The sequence below is a fragment of the Poecilia mexicana genome, unplaced genomic scaffold, assembly GCF_051168715.1.
Source record: "Poecilia mexicana isolate PSO_F unplaced genomic scaffold, ASM5116871v1 scaffold_20, whole genome shotgun sequence".
NCBI classification, from domain to species: Eukaryota; Metazoa; Chordata; class Actinopteri; order Cyprinodontiformes; family Poeciliidae; genus Poecilia; species Poecilia mexicana.
In genome coordinates this window covers 21711073-21731674 of record NW_028263389.1, presented here as the reverse complement: position 1 = coordinate 21731674, position 20602 = coordinate 21711073, and the positions used below count along the sequence as shown (strand labels likewise).

The following is a 20602-nucleotide window of genomic DNA, read 5'->3' as shown; positions in this document are numbered from 1 at the left end:
TAGCAACCAGACGTCTGATTACACGGCTACTGAGAGAGAGCCTCTGGCTGGACTCTTCCACAGCTTCACCTGGGCTCAGGATTTGACTAGACTGAAATGAAATCGAACCATCATATTTGTGCCAGGGCAAAAATTAAGTGAAAAGAAAAACATTTATATGAAGACAACTTTTTAAATCTCTTTGAACACACAAAGCAGTAAATAAAAATACAAAGTAATCCCATTATTGAATTCAAAGCTCTGGAGTTACTTTTCCTGCCGAGAAATTTGGATATAAAACATGACAAGCTGATATAGATTTGTCATGTTGGTGTCGAGTTTTCTAACCCACATGCAGAAACACTCCAGAGGCAGGCAATGCAATCGTGAAATTTATTTACAGTGAGTTACAACAACCAGTGTAATGTTTTGATTCCTCTGACGGCTCTCGGGGAAACTAGGAAGAGACGGAGGGGGTTAGTCAGGTTCCGGGATTGTGCCGGGGAAAGGTGGTTTGGAGGGATACCTGATCTGGGGATTAATGGCCTGGGGAAAAAGGTGAGGATCCAGTGGCTGGTCGGCGGGCTAGGAACAGGGGCGGCGGCAGCTGACGGACAGACAAGACCTGAGACGTCTCGAGGATGGTGGCTGGCTCGGTGGCCCAGGGTAGCTGTGAACACAGAAACAAGGTAGATCAGAGGCTGGAAACAAGGTCTAGGATCAGATGGCTTGAGGTAGGCCGATACCATTACTGGCTAACACTCTGGCGGGGAAGTGTCAGCGTCCTCCTCCACTTATACTCCTCCAGACGAGCGAATGGGAAACAGGTGTGCAGCCGCCGACTCCATCCCTGGCTCCCTCTACTGGTGAAAAAACTGCCAACCTTCTGAATCCCGACAAGATTAACTTATTGAAACTTATAGAACTGATAATGTATTAAAACTTATGTGCAAAATGCACAAGTTTTCTTACTAAACAATATTCAAAACAGACTTGTAAAAAGAGAAGGCAAAAATAACTTAAAAATATTTTAAAAATAGATTGAGTGATGATGGAAAGCTGCATTTCAAATAAAGATCTCAGTTTATGGAACAATCTAGATAGTGACTTAAATCATTCTAAATCTCTTTCTGAAAAACGGTGAAAATCATTACAATCAAGCGAAATGGCATTGAGTAAGTTTACATTTTGTTTGTATTTGAAATATGGCTGTAATATTCTCCTGAACAACTCTTTGTGAATACTCATATAAATATGAGTTTATATTTCTTTCCGCTCCTTTTTTATTCATGTTTTTTTTTCAGTTTTTATATTAATTTATATTCATTATTGAGCAAATGAAATCAAAACAACTTGAAAAATCTTTTAAAAATCTGGTATTTAGCAACTAAAAATGCTTTTTATAATCCTAACTGAACCAACTGAACCAATGTGTGTGTTTTGCAAACATTTCCATAACAAATGTGTGCAAAACTTTGTCAATATTCTGCTAACCGAAAAAAAACAACACAATTACATATATGTGGTTTTTCAGCTAAATAGGAAACAAAATGAAAATCACACGTGAATAAGTTTGTTCATGTGATCAGTCATTAAAAAACACGCCTCGCCTTCATCCTCCTGCCACTTCCTGTCGTATTCTTTGTTGTTTCTGCCAGTAGTAACATAAGTAAAAGTGTTTCCATTGCAGTTTTGCAAAATACACAACTTTTGATATGACCAAAAAAAGCACATCATTATTGCCCAAAAACTTCTTGAGTGTTTTTAATTTGCCATGTTTTCTTAAAGCAAGTTTATTTTCGGAATTCCAATTTGTGCAATTTTATGGTTGCTAGTGTAAAAATAGGCTATGAATTTTTTAGTGAAATGTTCATATCTGGTATTTGCCCAAATGCAAAAGAATCTCAGCCGCAGCAGTTATTCTATATTCTAAGTGATCAGTATTCTCATTGTTTTTTCTGTTTGAGAACAGAATTTTCCTCCTCCATTTCCAACTAAAAACAAAGCAAAAAGATATTTTAAAAAATCATCCCAGGGCTTACTACCGTTCCCTTCCAGGGCCCATCAGTAAAAGCCAGCAGCAGATAAGTGTGTACCACTTCAGCAGAAACGATCCCACATCCTGCATGTAAACTACCTTCCTCTCTCTCTCTGTATTCCCAGGCTGAGGCCTGCGCAGACCGAGATGGCGGCCGGACCCCGTGGGACTCCGCAGATGGGGCAGCTTGTGCCATACCGAGAGCCGTCACATCCAGACGGTAAAATGTCACAAAAATGTCAGGGGAGCCCGAGTTGGCTTCGGAGCTGATAGTCCTCAGTGATACACCATTGAACAACAGCAAAGAAAAGGCCAAACTGCCCTACGCTCAAGTGCTGTCACAGACAGAATATTGGCTCTGTTGTCAGATACTGGTTCAATACTTGATTTTCATCTAAAGACTGTTAAAAGCACAGTCATGTATTTATTGGATGGTTCATGGGCAAAATAAAATAAGACGCTCCTAATTTTCACTACTTTTTTTTAACCAAGATGGAAGCTTGATCTTTGTAATCAGTTCACGGCTTTAAAGTGGTGCTAAATAATCTATGACCTTTATAGGGCCAGGAGGAATAGGAACCAATTTGGCTGAACTTATCTGCTCTTCCAAGTGTCTGGCTCATAACCAACCTCCACCTCTTCTTCTGCTGAGCAGCAGCACTCTGCGGCTGACTCAAACCACAAAGCCGGTGAGTGGAAATGAGGATGAGTGCGTTAAGTTGGTGGGACTGAAAATCTAGCACATCGCCTGTTGTAATGAGGCAAGACAACGAGATCTGAAACAGTGGAATAATAAGTCTGATGTTGTTTAGCAGCAAACTAGACTGACACAGTGTGCTGAACTCACGCAACACCCCGAACAGTACTGCCTGAGCAGAACTGGCTTATAACTGTGTGGTACTTTCTGGACTAAAATGAACAAAAACCACAAAACGTGTCCTGCTCTTATGTCCTTGGAAATAAAGATATTAAAGCTATCATTTATAAGCTTGGTTTTTGATTTTTTTTTTCACCTCCAAATGTTTGGGTGTGACACGAACACGAGGACTAAAATGAACCAAACATGTACAGAAAACCCACATCCTCACAATCTCACTAAAATAGCAGAAGCAAGTTGCAATGTTTATTTCACAAATGATTTAATGTGCAAAACGGTTAGATTAGCAAGACATACAGTAAATAGCTTTTCATGGTTCTGCTTCAGTTCAAAGCTTATGGAGAAAACATTGCAGTACCATAGTGTTTATATTGTTAACATGACCGTTATTTTAGTAAAGGTCAGAACAGATGGAGCTGTCTTGTCGTCCTTTATGGCTTGTAGTTCTGTAACTGCTGATAGAAACCGGGATTTGGTCGAACTGAAGGTCTAGCCAGCTTCACCTGGTTGTACGCATCATCAAATGAAAGCCCCTCCCTTAACATCAGGTAGCCGATCACAATGGAGGAGGAGCGTGACACACCTGCGTTACAGTGGACCATCACCACTCCACCCTATAGGAAAAACACAAAAATGAGGAAAACACATAGAATTATCAATCAGTTAGCATAAATCAACTCTCATCAGACTTTAGTGTTTTAACATATATTTTTTTAAGTGTGAAGACATTTACTGAGATATTTGATCACAAAATGAAGTAAGCCGGTCTTACTTTTAACTCACTAAAATAATATCAGGGTTTACTCCAGTGTATTATAAGCCTGGTGGCCACCATGCTTTACTAGACCCCCCAGCGCCTGGCTCTGTCTTCCCTGTAAAGCAGGGGTGTCCAAAGTTGGTCCTGGAGGGCCGGCATCCTGCATGTTTCAGTTCTCTCCCTGGTTGTAGTAACAACCTTCCCAGCAAGTCAATGTTCTTCTTAGGCTTCTAACGAGCCAACATTTGATCCAGGTGCTTTAAACCAGGGAGAGAACTAAAACACGCAGGATGCCGGCCCTCCAGGACCGACTCTGGACGCCCCTGCTGTAAAGTTTATGTATGTGGTCCTGGTTGGCCGGTGCCTTCGTGCTTAACGAACCAGTGCTATCTTCATCATGCAGGTTCAGCCCGGTGAGGAAATTTTGCGCTCGCTTCGTAGAGATGCATTAGCTGGTTTTATATTATTTTATTATTTTTGTTTAGTATTACTTTTCCGTAGGTATTACTTTTTACTTTTTATTACTTTTCACACACTGTTGACATGGATTCTGTATTTTCAAAAGATTTTGCACCCAAAGCTTTAAAGTTACATTACTGCTACGCAGACGTTTCATCCAACTGAGTTTGCTGGGAAAGATACATTTTTTTGCAGAGTAAAGCTAATGCTCAGTCAAATTGGGCCCCTAATAAAGCCTGTTTTTAGGTACTTTTCCAGGAAAGAACAACACAAAACATTTTTATGGGTCTATTTTTACCCCATTGCGCTCACGCTGTACTTACCAGTAGGGGAAACTAATTAACAGGAAAGATATTTTTCTTTCCCAGTCTGACTACTGTTAGCTTTTCTCCGGTTCTAGATTTTTATGGTTTTTCTGCAAACTTACTTAAATAAAATATATGACTATTACAGGTATGGGACCAATTACTGATAGAAACTTTATAGAAGCCCTATTATAACATTCAAATTACCCCATATATTATTATACAAAAATCACCAGGTGGTGACCACTGAGGCAAAAGTGTTGAATATTGCCAGTTGAAAGAATCCCAACATGCACACTTATTACTAAGAATAATTTAAAGTCACTCATGTCAGATTTACTGTCATTTCAACAACGTATATAATATATAGTGGAAACTCACAGCAAACACAAATGACTTGTTGACTATTTTCATAAACGTTGAACTGGTTCTCTAAAGAGGAGAAAGTCTTAAAAAAACAAATTCAAACCTTGGTAATGCTGCTGCTATGAAGCACTGTTTACCAATAGAGATGTGAATTTTTCTATGTCAATTTATTCAATTCAATTCCAATTTTTAGGGTCACAATTCAATTCTGAAACAATTTTTGATTCAGAAACAATTTTCAATACAGACGCTAATTTTTCTATTCAAATGGTCCAGAGATTCTGTTTAAATTATGTGACTGACAAGAGGGAAAAGGCAGTGTCACCAGTAGAACATGAATTTAAAACAATTCTATAAGGTTCCTTACATATCAAATTCCATCAATTTATATTGTATAAAAAATTCTGTTATAAAATTCTGACTTAAATCACCTGCATTAAGTGATTTAAGTCACCAATACAGGCTAAGCTTACCTTAGTTGTCTGACCTTTCCTTAAATAAATAAATATAATATAATAATAAGAATTATCCAAAATACATACAGTGGCTGAGTGGACTAATATGATATGCAGTATGCTAGAAACCAGTAGCGGCAAAGACGTAAAACCTAAACACATTTTAAAACCAATGTTTGAGCATATTGAGCCAATGCTCAGAATTCCCAGCATTAGATGTTCTCTATAGAATCGGTATTTTAGTAGAACTTGAACACACCAGTCTTTTCTAACGCCCCATCAGATTGTTTCAGAAGCAGAAATGAACCCGGATTGTTGTCTTTGTGTGCGGCTTTTGTCTGTGGGTCAGATATTCGGGCGTAACAGAAGCAGAACTGGATCATTGACCAACATAGTTGATGTGTATTGATGATTTTGATGATGGCACTTGACAACATGATTTGTTTTTTCAATTGCTGACTGTATGATGTTTTTATAACTTTTTATTTTTGTGTTTTTAAGGTGTAAAACATTTTGAACTGTCTTGTTGCTGAAATGTGCTATACAAATAAACATGACTTAATTTATTGATTTAGGAAAAATGGCAACAATTATTACAATTTATTTTCTTTGGACAAGATGTTAAATCGGAATAAAAATAATTAAAATTCTTTATTATTCCCATAATAATCCAGTTTCCGGTGTAGTGTTTCAGTCTTAACATCAGATATGTAATAAAACTTTAACAATGAGTTGTTTAAAGAGCATTCATTGTTTTTAAGATAACTATGTTATCTTTAGCATCTTAGGTTTAGAAAATTTGTATTTGGTGAAATTACTGCATTGCTAGTAAAAAGATAATTAGACAGTGTGAACCAGAAATTCATGAGAGACAAACATATTTACCCGTCATGATTAATTAAAAAGAGAGACAAAAACAAAAAACTTCCGTTTACTGAGGCTGTGACAGAAAACCAAAACCTGCTATCTCACCTAGCCAGATACAATAAATGTTAAGCGGGTAAATACATTTTGTGTTATTTAAATACAATTATCTCGTTCTGATAAATGCTTGTCATGTTTCCCGTGGCGACACATTTGGAGGAATCACAGCTGGAAGCGTCATTTGGCTTCTCTTTGTTCCTCTGGAAACCTGTTATTTCTGGTTTTCCTAAATAAAAAAAAATCTCTGAAAGCAAGTAGAGATGGAAAAAAGACATGCGTCAAAGTCAACAATTGCAAAATGATTAATATTAATGTTGATGTAATTATTTTTCTGCCTAGTGTGCCTGACAAGGGAACAGATTTTAAAAAATTGTGGCACGTCGTTAGACAACGTGCGCCAGTCCTGACCTCTGAAACTCGCCACTATGACACGTTTGCCTCTTTTGTTCGGCCAATAAAGTTGTTGTTTTTTTTTTCAGATGGAAATGGAGCGGAACTGAAACTCTGAGCACACTTTTGATTTCCGTGTCAATCAATACCCATTGAGGGACGGGAGATTTAAACTGCCTCTCTGGGACTGAAGTGCTGTCACTGCTGCCTCTGTTTTTGCTTTTAAAAAAAAAAACAATCAATCAGCTCCTCTGGCTAAAATATGATTTAATCTAATGAAGCATCACAGGGAGAAAAAACTCAGCATTGTTTTAGTCATTTTCTAAGTTTTTTTATCCATCAAGAAGTCTCATCTGGTTTCTCCTGACATCTGTAAAGGCTTCTGGAGTCAATCTGGCTACATGTCAGGCCTTGTTTTGCTTCTTTAGAAATAAATAAAAGTTTCTGCAGATGGAAAATTGCCTCGACAACATAGTCCATCACAGCAAACACACAGACTTAATTTGGTTTTGTCAGAGTTTCTTGTTTTCCTGTTATTTCATTGTGCTCCAGTTGAGTGTTTTCATATCAGAGCTCACATCACATTATGTTCTGCTTACGGTCAATCTCCTGACACACACACATGCACACACACACACACACACACACACACACACGCACACGCACACGCACGCACACACACACACACACACACACACAGACAGTCAAACCGCAAGTCTGTTCCAGGAAACACAAACATGATATATATGATATAACTAAAAGGCCGAATGGTGCAGAAAAAGTCGGGGTCTTTTAATAACTAATCGGACCGCCATGCTGCTCTCCTTTGTGCTGAGTTGCAGATAAGTGTGTGAATGCAGAACAACTGTGTGTGTTAAATTGGCCGACAGATATGAAAGAAGGCGTTTTCAGGTTGTGACAACCTCCTGAGAGAAAGTGGATGCAGATCTGTTTGAATTGATTCACACAGTTGTTTTTCTTTCTGAAACACAGATGAGTGTTTGTGAGTACTTCTTTTCTGAGATACATTAGGATTCTTCAAGCTGTTGATACACTATGCACCATAAGAAGAAATATATCCACTGGCAAGTGTTGAATTAACAGAAAATATCCGTGGTATATACAATATCTTTGTTTCCATTACAAATGTGAGCAAAGCTTTGTTGGTAATCCCCTAATGTCAAGATCCGTGTTTTTGTGTGTTTATTTTTGAGTTTTCTGTGTTCAGTCCTGTTTCCCTGTGAGTCTCTGTCCTGTCCTCCCCGTTGATTGCTCCCCAGGTGTGTCTAATTCCCTTAATTACCCCGTGTGTATTTATACCCACCTGTTGTCTGTGTTCCTCGTCGGGTCCTTGTCGTTTGTCGTAGTTCGTCACGCCAGTAGAACTGTAAAGTCCTGGTTAGTGCTAGCTCCCGTTTTCAGTCTTATAATCAGTTGCTACCGGTACTTAGCTGTGTGCTAGTCTCTGCCGTGCTGCCTGCTTTGGACTGTTTTTTGAGCAACATCATTATTAAAATCATCATCATCATCACCATAACCTGGGTCTCGGCGTCTCTCCTCACCACCGCAACCCCACCATATGACACCTAATGTCAAACAAATACAATCTTGCAATTGCTGTGTTTAAATTAAATAAAAATGTAATTAAAATCACATATGAACAAGTTGATTAAGTCATTAGAAGTCATACATCAAACTTGTGGGAAATGAAGTACCGTAAATTCCAGACTATAAGCTGCTACTTTTTTTCCACACTTTGTCCACTGTGGCCTATAATATGGAGCGGCTAGTAGATGTTTTTTTTTTCCATGGCGCTAAAAACAGTAGAAATTGATGAGAATAAAATTGAGTTGTTCACAGAGGTTCGATGAACTTGTGCGATACATCATGCTCACTTTCACAGTTAGTTACGGTCTTGTAAATCAGTCAATTGTACAATGCCGGTTTTAAGTTAAAGGCAATTCGTCTGGCGCTTGAAGTAGGAAATTGAGCTGCTGCACATCATTTTGGCATAAATGAGTCAATGGTGAGACGGTGGAGACAACAGCGTGAAGAACTGACTCGATGCAAAAAGACTACAAAAGCTTTCAGAGGTAACCATAGCAGGTGGCCAGAACTTGAAAACTCTGTTGAAGACTGGGTGAACACACAGCGAGTAAGAGGCCACTGTGCAGATCAGGCTGAAGGCTAAAGCAATAGCCACTGATATGAAAATCGAAGATTTCAGAGGTGGACCATCGTGGTGTTTTATATTTATGAGACAAAAAGGCCTGTCCGTCCGCGCACGCACGACGCTGTGCCAGCAGCTCCCTCCCGACTTCAAGGAAAAACTCTCTAACTTCTGTACATTTACTCAAACAAAGATTAAAACAAACAAAAAAAAACAAAAACAACACAAAAACATTCCCCAGGCAAAAAAGTACGTCAAAACACCAAACAGAACATTCTGTCCATTTCAGATTTATATTTTTGAATCTTAATCATTGCGCAGGAACACTCACGGTGGTTGATTAGCTAACTTAAACTCCTGCTCTCCTGATAATCTGTCTGAAAATGTAGGTCGCATATTTTTGTGTTAATTGAACCGAAATACTCCGAACTGCGCAGCAAGAGTACATGTTATGGTGATAAAGGTTAAGCTCAGATAACTACCCCCACTTTCTTTATATATATTTTTTTAATTAATGCTTTTTTCTGACCTGTGATCCCCTTGGACTTTATCTTGCTGTTGTAGCCTTTACAAATAACATCTCATAGAAAGTCAGATACCTGCGGCTTAAAATCCGGTGCAGCCTATACAAGTACAAAATTGATTTTCTTTCTAAAATTAGTTCGTACGGCTTATAATCAGGTACGCTCTGTAGTCCGGAATTTACGGTAATTTGTCGCAATAAATGTAGGCAATTGCTAGCCTGGCTAGTGCCATCTTGTGCAATTCCACCTGATTAAAATCTCGATTCACAGCTCAGCCTGGCCTTTGTCCCGTTTACTTGGATTGTCTTTGGCAGAATTTCTCCTGGCTCAATCAGCGAAAACTGTTTTAGAATGATAGTCTGTCTGTTTTAGCAATGGCAGCAAAGGAAGTGAACGAAGTTGCTCAGTCCGAGTTGACCGTGCTTCCAAATACTGAATTAACATTAACAGCCACATCGTTCGGTTTGGCTCTTGTCTCTTCACAGTGGAGGATGGCTGTTTGCAGTGTTGGCAATTTGCGGTGAGTGTTGAACTGCCGTTTCACATATATCACGGGAAAAAAGTTAGCGATTGGACACTTCACCAAAGTCCACGCCTACAGCAAGCATTTGTTTCTCAACAGCCAAGAGTTCAGACTCTATGTACAAAGCAAAGCGTAATAAAGGGGGGTTTTACCAGGCTCAGCAATCGCTACTCTCGACTTTGAAATCTCAACCGCCTGTCAACAGTGCATGCAGAAACTGAGTGGCTTAAAGAATGCACCAAAGTATGTGGAAGCCTCAAATGTTACTCAACGTCAGCGAGATGTTGTGTATTTTTAAAGTGTACCTGCTCTTTGGCCTGGTCTATAAAGGAGCCGCATTCCTCCAGATGTGACGAGAGGTCAGTCTCTGGAAGGTCCAGGATCTGAAGCGTCTTATAGACCACCTGATCTGGAAACAGGTTGGTGACTCCATAGGCCACATTTAGCACATGGGACACCTGGAAATCGTTTAGGAAGAGACACAGGAAAGGTGGGTAAAGAGAGATAAAAATTCTTGAATAAATGACCCCTAAGCATTGACTTGCTTTGAAGGCTCTTTTCTCTCCAGTCAGAGACAAAGAGGGATGCTCAGTTTGCCGTATTGATGACATGAGATGAGCTGAATGTGACAGAGAGAGGACTGGAAAGAAAGAGGAGAGTAGACAGGGGAGAAAGGGGGGGGGATAAAGATGAAAAGGAAAGAGTCATGGGTTGGCAGGAAAGGAGACAGATGGCTCCAATTCATTTTGCAGTATCTGTCTACTCTCACTTAAATTTAGCTCACCTCAGAGGGCAAAGTCCTCTCCTGTGTTGCATCTTGGCATCACACTAATGTGATCTTAGACTTCTAGCATCGTCTAACATCCTTTTCCGCATGTTAGGGGATATGTTGAGCACCGCATAACGCTTGCGTTACTGACAGCAGATCCCATTAAAGTCCGGACTAACGGTGAACTCTTCCTCCTAACAAGTAATACAACCGAGGAACTAACTGCCTTGTGATCATTAAACCCAGGGTTGGTATGGTGATCACACGTCACACTGTAACACCATATAAACAGTCAGTTATTCTGCGGCTGAAAATAGCCCAATCATATGCTGGGCTTGTTTAAGTTTTATATTTATTTTATTGGGATTTTTTATGATTGGACGACACAAAGTAGTGCACATATGTGAGGTGCAATACAAACGCTTTAGTTTTCAGGGGGGTTGGCAAAAAACAAAACTGAAAGCCACCAGCTTTGCATGTCTACAGATTATAATATTTGCTCATTCATTGCAAAACAGATAAACTAAGTAGGACTGGCTTGAGAACATCAACAATGTTTTTAGTCTTGTCACAGATTCTCATTTGGACTTAAGTCAAAGGGGTTATTCACACTCAAGGATACATAGTATAAGCACAACAAGAAAGAGCTTTTGTATTTCAGTTCATGGTGTGAAATTATGGAACAACATAAATGAAGCGTTAAAGTCAAAATTTAATACAATTTAAAAGGAAATATAAGGAGGTCATTTTCAGAAGATACAGAAATATGGGTTAGAGTTAGCACTAATGTGAGGCATACATCCATCCATACCCACACACGCATATGAGTGTGTGTGTGTGGGTATGGATGGATGCATATATTTAGACATATGTGTGTTTGGCGAGTCTACAGTTAAAATGGAAAATTATTTAACCTATGTCAAGATTTTCCTTTTTTTTATTTAATAAAAAATTTAAACATGGGCCCTGCGACAGACTGGCGACCTGAGCATGTTAAGATTATTGTGGTACAAAAACATGTCTTTTGCATTCCTTGTTCATTTTCTGTTATTTTATACTGCTATTATGTTTGAAATAAATAAATGAAAATAAATAAGTCTGGACTTTGTCTGGACCATCCTACCACATAAATAAGCTTTGATCTAAACCAAAGTGTGGCCTCAGGGCTGTTTGTGCCGCCCATGACTGCACAATGGACAGGAACAAAGATTTATCAGGATAGTAAACTCAGCCGTTGTTTTTTTTTGTTTTGTTTTTCAAAAGTCCTGTATTTGTTGAGAATAATCACAAAAAATACAGATAACGACTACATAGAAATTGAGTTTTAAAACATTATTTACAATTTTGAAAACAACTCAGGTTTTTTGACAAAAACTTTTTGCACTAGCGTGACATGTTTTTTTTAACACTATCAAAAAGATGTATTTTGCAAAACTTCAATGGAAACACTTTTTTTTGCATCGCATGAGGCATGTGATCAACATCCCGGATGTAACTACTGGGAAAAACCAAGAACAAGACAACAGGAAGTAATAAGAGGATGATGGTTTGTTTGGCTCTCACATCACACATTTCATAAAGTTGTGTGTCATTCCAACATGTTGAATCCAAAGCCCTCCTTAAAATGGATGACTACAATTTCCCCAAAACGCTGCATGCATAGTATGTATGTACCAAATATGTATTTTACAGTCTTAAATTCATTGATGAAACAAACAATGCACACACTCATATAAGAAGAATTTAGAGACCAATTAACCAAACAGTCATGTTTGTGGACTGAAGGAGGAGCCACTGTCCATCTATAGCAAAACAATGCTGCTTGTAATAAATAATATGACTTAAAATTTAAATAAAACCATAAAAAAGTTTGTTTAAAAAGCTGCAGCAGAGCAGAGGCAAACAGCGTTGTCGGCCCATTAGACACAACTTGATGAATTACAGCAAACCTTGGTATTTGTACAAGAGTTCCCAGAGTTCTCTTCTTCCCCCCCCCTAAAAGCACAGAAATACATTATAATAAAATATGATTCTTTTGGGGTTGTTTTTTCTTTTCTAAAGCAATTCCAAAGTTGTTAGTTAAATCTAGTTGAGAATTAAAGTGCTAGATAAGAGTGTGTAACAGAGATTGTGCACCATCCTTTTGATATCCTCAGATAATAAAAACTGATTTATGACAAATAACTTGCTCCGGGATCTTTGTGTTTTTGATTATGATTTTATAAATCAACACTGTGTCAATTCGAGCTGTTGAAATACATTTTAAAAATTACAATATCACAGGCAACACTTTTCAAATGATGATGTGGACACATTTACTTTCCAGTTGTTTCACAGCAGTTACATTTCAGAGCACATCACAACAAATCTACAAAGGAGTTTAAAAAAGCAGAGAGAGAGAATTGTTGATGGGAAACAAACCCAGACCAGCTGCATCTTTTGTTTATTTTGCTTTCCAGCCGTAGCTTGCCAACAGCTTCAGGAATCATTGCTTTTAATGTTTCAGTCGGTGACCACTCGTTCTTCAACATGATTGGAATCACATACTGGAAAATAATAACAACAAATGTCCTTTGGGCAGCTTTTCCCCCCTCTCATGTTGGACTGATGGTGGGCCAGACACTACAGTGACTCGCTTTTCCACTTGTGGTGCAATTATTACAATAGGAGCAGGCTGGAGCAAGCCAGGGCATGACATGCAGACCTGCCTGAAGACGACTTTTCGGACGACTAAGTCTAAATTATAGGAGAATAGATCAATAGAAAACATTGTGACTCTGAAGACTCTGATAAAAAAAAAAGTCTGATGTAGCCGCCATCTAGGGTAAGTTCATACGTGTTTGATATCAGTGTCTGGTTGTGTAAATTCTCACGACTGAGTGAGTTCGCGCATCAGTGAGACGACTCCTTTGGGCTTTTTCAATAATTTTCCTCACACATAAGAGTCGCTCACACGTACATGCTCTGTTAAACACGGCGAGTGGAGCTGGTGCATTCAGTGATACTGAAGCAGCTAACACAGTCATGCATCACCTTCAGTGTGTCACCACTTTAAAGTTTGATCAGATCTTTCTAAGTCAGCATTGACGGGATTAACTAAAAAGTTCAAGCTTCATTTTTCCCTGCTGAAAGGTCTGCAAATGTCTGTTAATTAAACATTAAGCAAGCAGCAAAAGATACTCTGACCTTTTTTTCAGTCAGATTAGTCCTGTTCAGTACATGCTTCAAGTTTGACTTCATATATTAACAGACAAGAGACCAATGAACCAGAAGGGTTGATGCACTTCATTAGCAATGGCTGTCCCAGTGCATTCTGGGATTTATAGCTTTGGTGTATTCTGTGCTGTATAAACAAAGGTTGGTTATTATTTGCTGAAAACATGATGTTGCAGGCCTTTCCAATGTCTGACCTAAATGGTTGGTAAACCAAAGCAACTTTTTCGTTTAAAACAACTTATTCTAACTTCCTGTGAAAGGTATCTGTACTGCAGCTAGTTTGTACGGAAACAGGAAAAATTAGCACTGATTAAGTTAGAATTCTGTCCCTCTCTGTAAACGCTAATATTTTTGTTAGCATCCCTGTCTATTTAAAGGGTTAGTATTACATAAGGTCAACTTTTTTGAGCTTTACATCATATTATGTCATCCCCTCATCAAAAACAGCCCTCGAGTGTTGCCTTGATTTTTTTCATGCATGTTTGAGAAATCCTTTAATCTCAATGGTAACCATTCACCTGCGCAAGACAGAGTGCCACTTACAGAGCTGCTCTCCACCACAACTTCCCCACTCCTTCAGACTAGCCAGCAGCAATAAGCAGACACCTAGTGGAACCGTGCATCTGCTGAGCTCATTATAGTAGATACTTCTCAGGGCAAGGCTGGTAAAAACGTTGTTAAAGGATTAATAGAGGAGCCATGCTGCGATGACTTCCTCAAGGTGAAATTTCAGAAAGAGCAGGAAATTGGGCCTCTGTCTCTTCAAAGGGACAAGAGGCCCAATTTCTCTGTTGTGCCTGTTGTCTGTTTTAAACATAAAAATAACAGATGGCAAAAAAAGTTACTTTATTGCGCTATATAGGGGCACCTTGTGCCTGGAAAACATAATGCTGCCCCTTTAAGAAAAACATTTATCTTTGATGTTTTTTAAATTCTAAGTGCATATTGGCTGTCCTGCAACGTCCGCTAACAATTAAATGATAACTTTTATTATCAGATTATTGGTTCAGTCATTGAAGCAAAGTTCCTAAGTTAATAGGAAGCCCTTAAAAATACTCGATGTAACTTTTAAATTAAAATGTAATGTGGAATGACAAACTAATGTGGTGAGTGGACCTTAATCTTAAAGGACTTAACAAGAACATTTGAGTGAAGGTAAACAGAAATCATAATACAACAATTTGTAGTCTGGAAACAAAGCAAACAAATGCAGAAAAATAAAGATCTCCAACAATAAATTTAAAAAACGCAATGTTCACCAGAGCAATACATTTCTGTTGAGTTTTTCACCTCCACTGTGAGAACATACTGTGCTTCAGATACATTTTATGACTAGCAGGAAAAAGATTTTTACAAAGTGCCTTTAGGCGAAGCGTCACCTCTCCTGTGCATTAACAGCTAGCAGAGAAACCTACTTAAAGCAGCCAGGGCTTCATCCCTGAAACAGGAACGGAAGGTGTTTGTAATCTCTCTAATTCATCATCCTGAGACTGCACAGGCAGCAATATGCTCATGCCTGGGAGCAGGCACTGCAGAGAGGAGCAGCGCCGACACGTCCTGTAATCATTTACTCCCTCTGCTGTGCTAAACTGTCACTGCATGAGTCATGAAGCTCCTCAGGGTGGTTTTGCAGGGTTCCAGGAGGAAAACTCTGTATGGCCGGTTCTAATCTCACGTCACCCGCCCACGCTATCGTGGCAAAAGGCAAGGTTATGCCCGCACTATTGATCCCCTTGTACTGACCTTAAATCTCTGCATGGTGTCGATGTCGTGGGCTGCATCCTGAGAGGCTGAAACGGCAGAAACGACCCGATCAGAAGACAGACACCAAGGCTTGGCCCTTAAGAGCATGTTCAGCAGCTCCTAAGAGTTCAGAATCTGATTACAGTCACTTAAGATAACCTTGATCTTTTTTTTTTTTTTTTGCTTTCTCTTTGGGATTTTAAGGTGCATAGATAGATGGACGGAATTAAAACAGGGCTGTGCAAACATAATCTTGTTTTCTTCACAATCTAACAGACTTGGATTAGTAATAGAGTTGATTCAGAAATGGTAAAAAAAAAAAAAAAAAAAAAAAAAAACCTCTTTATTCTTATGTTTTTCACAATGACAAACCAGTGAGTTTTCTGTTGCTTACAAAGTGTTAAGTTTCTGAGATGTCTACATGTTAAAGAGTTCTTAAAACAAAATGAGATTGATTAGTATTGTATTTAGCTTAAGTTATACTATACACTATATACATAATATAACTAAGAACTATCACTCATGGTTTCTGTTTTAATAATTGTTGGGTACTGTTGGGTACTGTACTCTGTTGCTAACTGTTGCTGATTTTGCTTAATTGACCGTGGTAGGGCTTCAATCAGGAAGAATAGTAGATTTTAAAAAGTTCATCGTAGAACTGCATTCTGGGAACCAAATATGCCATTTGCTGCACTGTATCATGGGTGGAGAATGTGAAGAGAGGAAACTGGAACTGCTAAACTAAGAGAATGAATAAAAATGTGCAGCTACTTGAAGAACTCCTAACAGCAGATTACCAAAATTTTATTAAACCAAGCAAATTAGCACTTTAGAATTTATCTGAAAAACTTAGGGGAGGATAAGTGGACTAAATTTAAAATTAAAAGGTGAAGAGCAAGTGGAAAGTAGAAGAACTGAACTTTATTTAAGGTTAAGCAGGTTAAATAGAACATATTGAAATGAAACCAGGCCTAACACTGAATAACAAACTCTCCATTTAAGAGTATGCATGCCTGCTTTACTGAGATATTGCCAAACTAAATTCATTTGGTTTTAGTTCAATTTTACAACATAAATGCTGTATTGTGTGTGGAAGAAGTTTTGTAATTGTCCATCCATCCATCCATCCATCCATCCATCCATCCATCCATCCATCCATCCATCCATCCATCCATCCATCCATCCATCCATCCATCCATCCATCCATCCATCCATCCATCCATCCATCCATCCATCCATCCATCCATCCATCCATCCTCTGTACACCCTTGTCCCTCAGTGGGGTCGGGACGGCTGCTGGTGCCTCTCCAGCTAACGTTCCAGGCAAGAGGTGGGGTCACCCTGGACAGGTCGCCAGTCTGTCGCAGGGCAACACATCTTGGACTCATTTATCACAAAAACCTGGAATATTAACAAGTGTCTGTTGACTTTAAAAGACTACATGAATTTTCACTTTTAGGGAAATGTTGCAAAAAAATTAGTTGGAAAGCAAAAACTGCAGAGTATCAGCAACATTATCCCTTAGTGGAAAACATCCAGACACAAAATCCTTTCTGAACAGCTGCAGCTGCAAACAGGGAAGATATCAGTCAGCAGAAACCAACAGTGAAATAGCTTAAAGCCTGAGAAGGGAAAAAAAAAAAGGGGTTAGAAATCAAATTATTTGTAGTTACACCAGTCGTGGCTTATAGAGAACTGCTGCGATAAACATTCAGTACTATCTACGACTGCGTGCCGGCACATTCATGATTTTTCCTGAAAAGACTGAGCGGAGGCATTGTCATGATGATGCCTGAACACAGCTGAAGAAGAAGGTCGTAGAGGAAAGGAGAAAGTGAGGAGAGGTAAATGAGTGACTATTTCAGCTGAGGAAGGCAGAAAATCCCTGACAGCTAAATAGAAAAAAAGAGTCTTCCTCCATTTGTCAAACGGCTCATCATGACAACACCAGCAGTGGTTGTGAATGGTGGAGCTAGAAGGAGATGTATGGGCAGGAAGCAGAGTGTGATGGAGGGAGCTCCTCCAGGTCTCCTGCATGGATTCTCTGCGGCAGCTTACGTCTTCAAAGTGCAACATTTGCACTCTCTGCATAAGCCAAGACACTTTGACATAATGCCAGACTCGTGGCGTTGGGAAGTAAATCTAAATCCAAGTGATAGAAAGTGAGTGTGGGGAAATAAGCCAGCTATGTGTCACCAGTGGAGAAAGAAAAGATTTAAAATGACATATCTATGAACAGATGTGAGCAGGATTTTAATTCTTCTAAACAGCAGAATACCGATAGCCGTAACGTTTTTTCCATTTTCATTGTTATTGAGCTTGAGAAGCTCAAAAACTATGTTTGGGCTCAATTTTAATTTCTTTAAGAATGCTGATTCTGCCTGAAACTTTTCAAATGAAAACTGCAGTAAATAACATTTGATCGACCTAAGGGCAGGAATCCAAGATGGACAGTCACTGGAAAGACAAAAGGACAGAGAGAAAGGAAGGAAGGGATATAATTTTTATTTTAAACTTTCACAACCAGATTCTAAATTTATTAAAGTCTAATCTCAAATGCACAAAACAAAATTTTCTGCATTGCCTTTAATTATTAAAGTAAGTTGAGATGAAGCCATGATTGAAAAGGTGTGTGTGAAAAACACACCCAGTGATTCAGAAGCTTTACTATTTATTGCACATTATATATAGAATTTCCAATTGTACCTTCTGAACCATATGAAAGAAGGTTTGCTGCAGTTTATTTTCTATATGTTTGATAAAGGTAGTCAAACTATTGTTTTAGTCGGTTACAGTTTCTTTATTAATTATTTTACATTGGCTGTTAAACCTCTCATACACTGACTGAACAAATTAAAGTTATGTTGTTTTTACATGTTGGATCAAGCTTGTGAAGCTGTTGGTGTATTAAAGAGTACTGTACTCATGCCGTTATCAAAAAATGTGTAATTCAGCACATTTATGTCTGTTTTTAAAAAAAAGAAACGTTTCAAGTGACTTCAATACTGTTTTTCTGTATCGGATCGGTATCTGCTGACAGTAAAGCTCAGATATCAGTATCGGAAGTGAAATATACTGATAGTAAATGTCGCCCAAATTCTACAAAGTGAACATTTTTTCACCATGTTATAACAACGGTATGAGTCACCTCTATGAGCCAAACGGAGATCTTTTTTTTTTATTAATCCCTGCTGAGGAATTTGTTCTGATTCTTGCTGCGAGGTCAAGTATTTGCAACAGAAATGAGCAGCCCTCCAGAGCTGGTTGGGGATTCAGCGCTGAGCTCAGGGACACTTCAGAGTGGACGGACGGACAGATGCTGACGTGGAGACAGCAACCTGCGTCCTTCAGCAAGCGGGATGGGTCACCGTTCTCCCTGAGATGAATTTAAAGTTAATAACATTGATTTATTTGTCGTTAGGAATATATATTTATTTAATACAGAAACAATGACCTTTGTGGTCTTTGAGACAGAAGATCAAGTGTATCATTAAATCTCAAGAGCAACTATGAGGCCTTCCTAGCATGCAAAGTGTTTATTTGTAGACATGCTAAATGTGTGGCGTGTTAGTCGAATCACATTGGGTGGCAGGGCCACATCAGCAGATGAGACTTTATGAAACACATTTTCAGCAGCAACATAGGCGCCACTTAGGGGTGCACATATTGCAATTTTCTGGCTGAGCACAAATTTTTAAAGTTAAAGCCTGAATTACCTATTCCAATTTAGGTCCTTACTGGTTTAAATATAGTGAGAAAGTTGCTAAGTTGGCAACAGTGGAGTGACTATTAACCGCAGACATGACTAGGTAGGGGTCCCCTTGTTACCAAAGTCAATGCACAAAAATGAAGAAAAAAGAAATCGAAAGAAGACTAAATGAGCCCTCAAATTATGAACATTTATTAGGGTTGTATTTAATGTTTTCTGTTTTTATTGCAAGACACTTTACTTTTTTATCAACTAAAAATATTAAAAATTATCGAAACTCGGTGCAAGTCGAACAGGCACATACTATTTATGAGAATCGTTTTATGTTATATTCTTGATCGTGACCTTTGAAGGTTAGCGTTTGAAATGTGAAACAATTAAAACTGTTTCTCTTCATCTCCTCTCCTCTTTTTGGAGGTCTAACATATTTGATAAATTTATCTACAATTTATGTTACTTTTTAGTCTATTTCGTGTTTCCTTTGTCTAGTCTCTTTTACTAGATAATGGAATTGCAGTAAAATTGCATTTTACTGCAATTGTTGTTTTTCAGCTAAACCTGCTTTCTGACTTTAGAAACTGATTATATAATAAACAACCACCCCAAAACTTTTCTAGTTTATCTAGTTAATCACAGTTTTTTCATTACCACATTTTTTCCCCATCAGAACATTTTACATTATAAAACAGCAAAATAATGAAAACTGTTACCGAGCAGCAGGAAGGGTCTGACTACCCCAACTTGTAGATCAAGGCTAGTATCTTCTACAAATCCACACCCGCCTTCCTCTTCCAGCTCCTCCACCTGCTCCTCTTCACCCTCTGCTCCATCACTCCTCTTTTCCAGCAACGTCCTGCCCGTCATCGTGGTGACACGCGTGGACTGCTTCTTCAGGCGGTTTTTGGAGAAGCCCTGAATTTCCTGAGCCAGTGAATGCATTGCCCCAGGCCCTACAGGATGCAGGTGAAAGCAGAAGAAACATTAAGACTTATAGTCACGCTTTTGAAAGTATGCGTTGAGCGCGTGAGTCAAGACAGCAGCATGGTGCTTATTGTTAACCCGTACGTTGTAGCCGCATCTCCATAAAAATAAGCCTTCATAGAGGGTTTACCGTTTTCTAAAAGGGTTACCTGCACCTTCAGTTTGTGTGAAAGGTGGCATGAGTTATAAAAATTCAGAGGCACACAACCAAGAGCTGCGAGAGCATGCGAGGCCAACGAGCAGGTATGGCAATCCATAATGTGTCAACTATTAACCTAGCTTTAGATTTACAAAGGACATTATGTACATCTATAAAAGCAACATGGAAGTAAAGTTGTCAGTAGCAGACAGAGACAAGTATTCTTGTTGAGAGAAGCCAGAAGTTTACATATGGTAACGTTACTAAGATAACCCTCT

General features: G+C 38.8%; 1 protein-coding gene across 1 annotated transcript; it reads right to left on the bottom strand.

The window, feature by feature from the left end:
- Positions 1-3139: 3139 nt before the first annotated feature.
- Positions 3140-20395, bottom strand: dusp19b (dual specificity phosphatase 19b). Its single transcript, XM_088001133.1, has 4 exons — positions 19915-20395; positions 15496-15542; positions 10073-10225; positions 3140-3508 (listed from the first exon to the last, which is right to left on the bottom strand). The coding sequence occupies exons 1-4, from the start codon at positions 20141-20143 to the stop codon at positions 3326-3328; spliced, it is 612 nt and encodes a 203-aa protein (XP_087857259.1). The 5' UTR covers positions 20144-20395; the 3' UTR covers positions 3140-3325.
- Between the last annotated feature and the right edge of the window lie 207 nt (positions 20396-20602).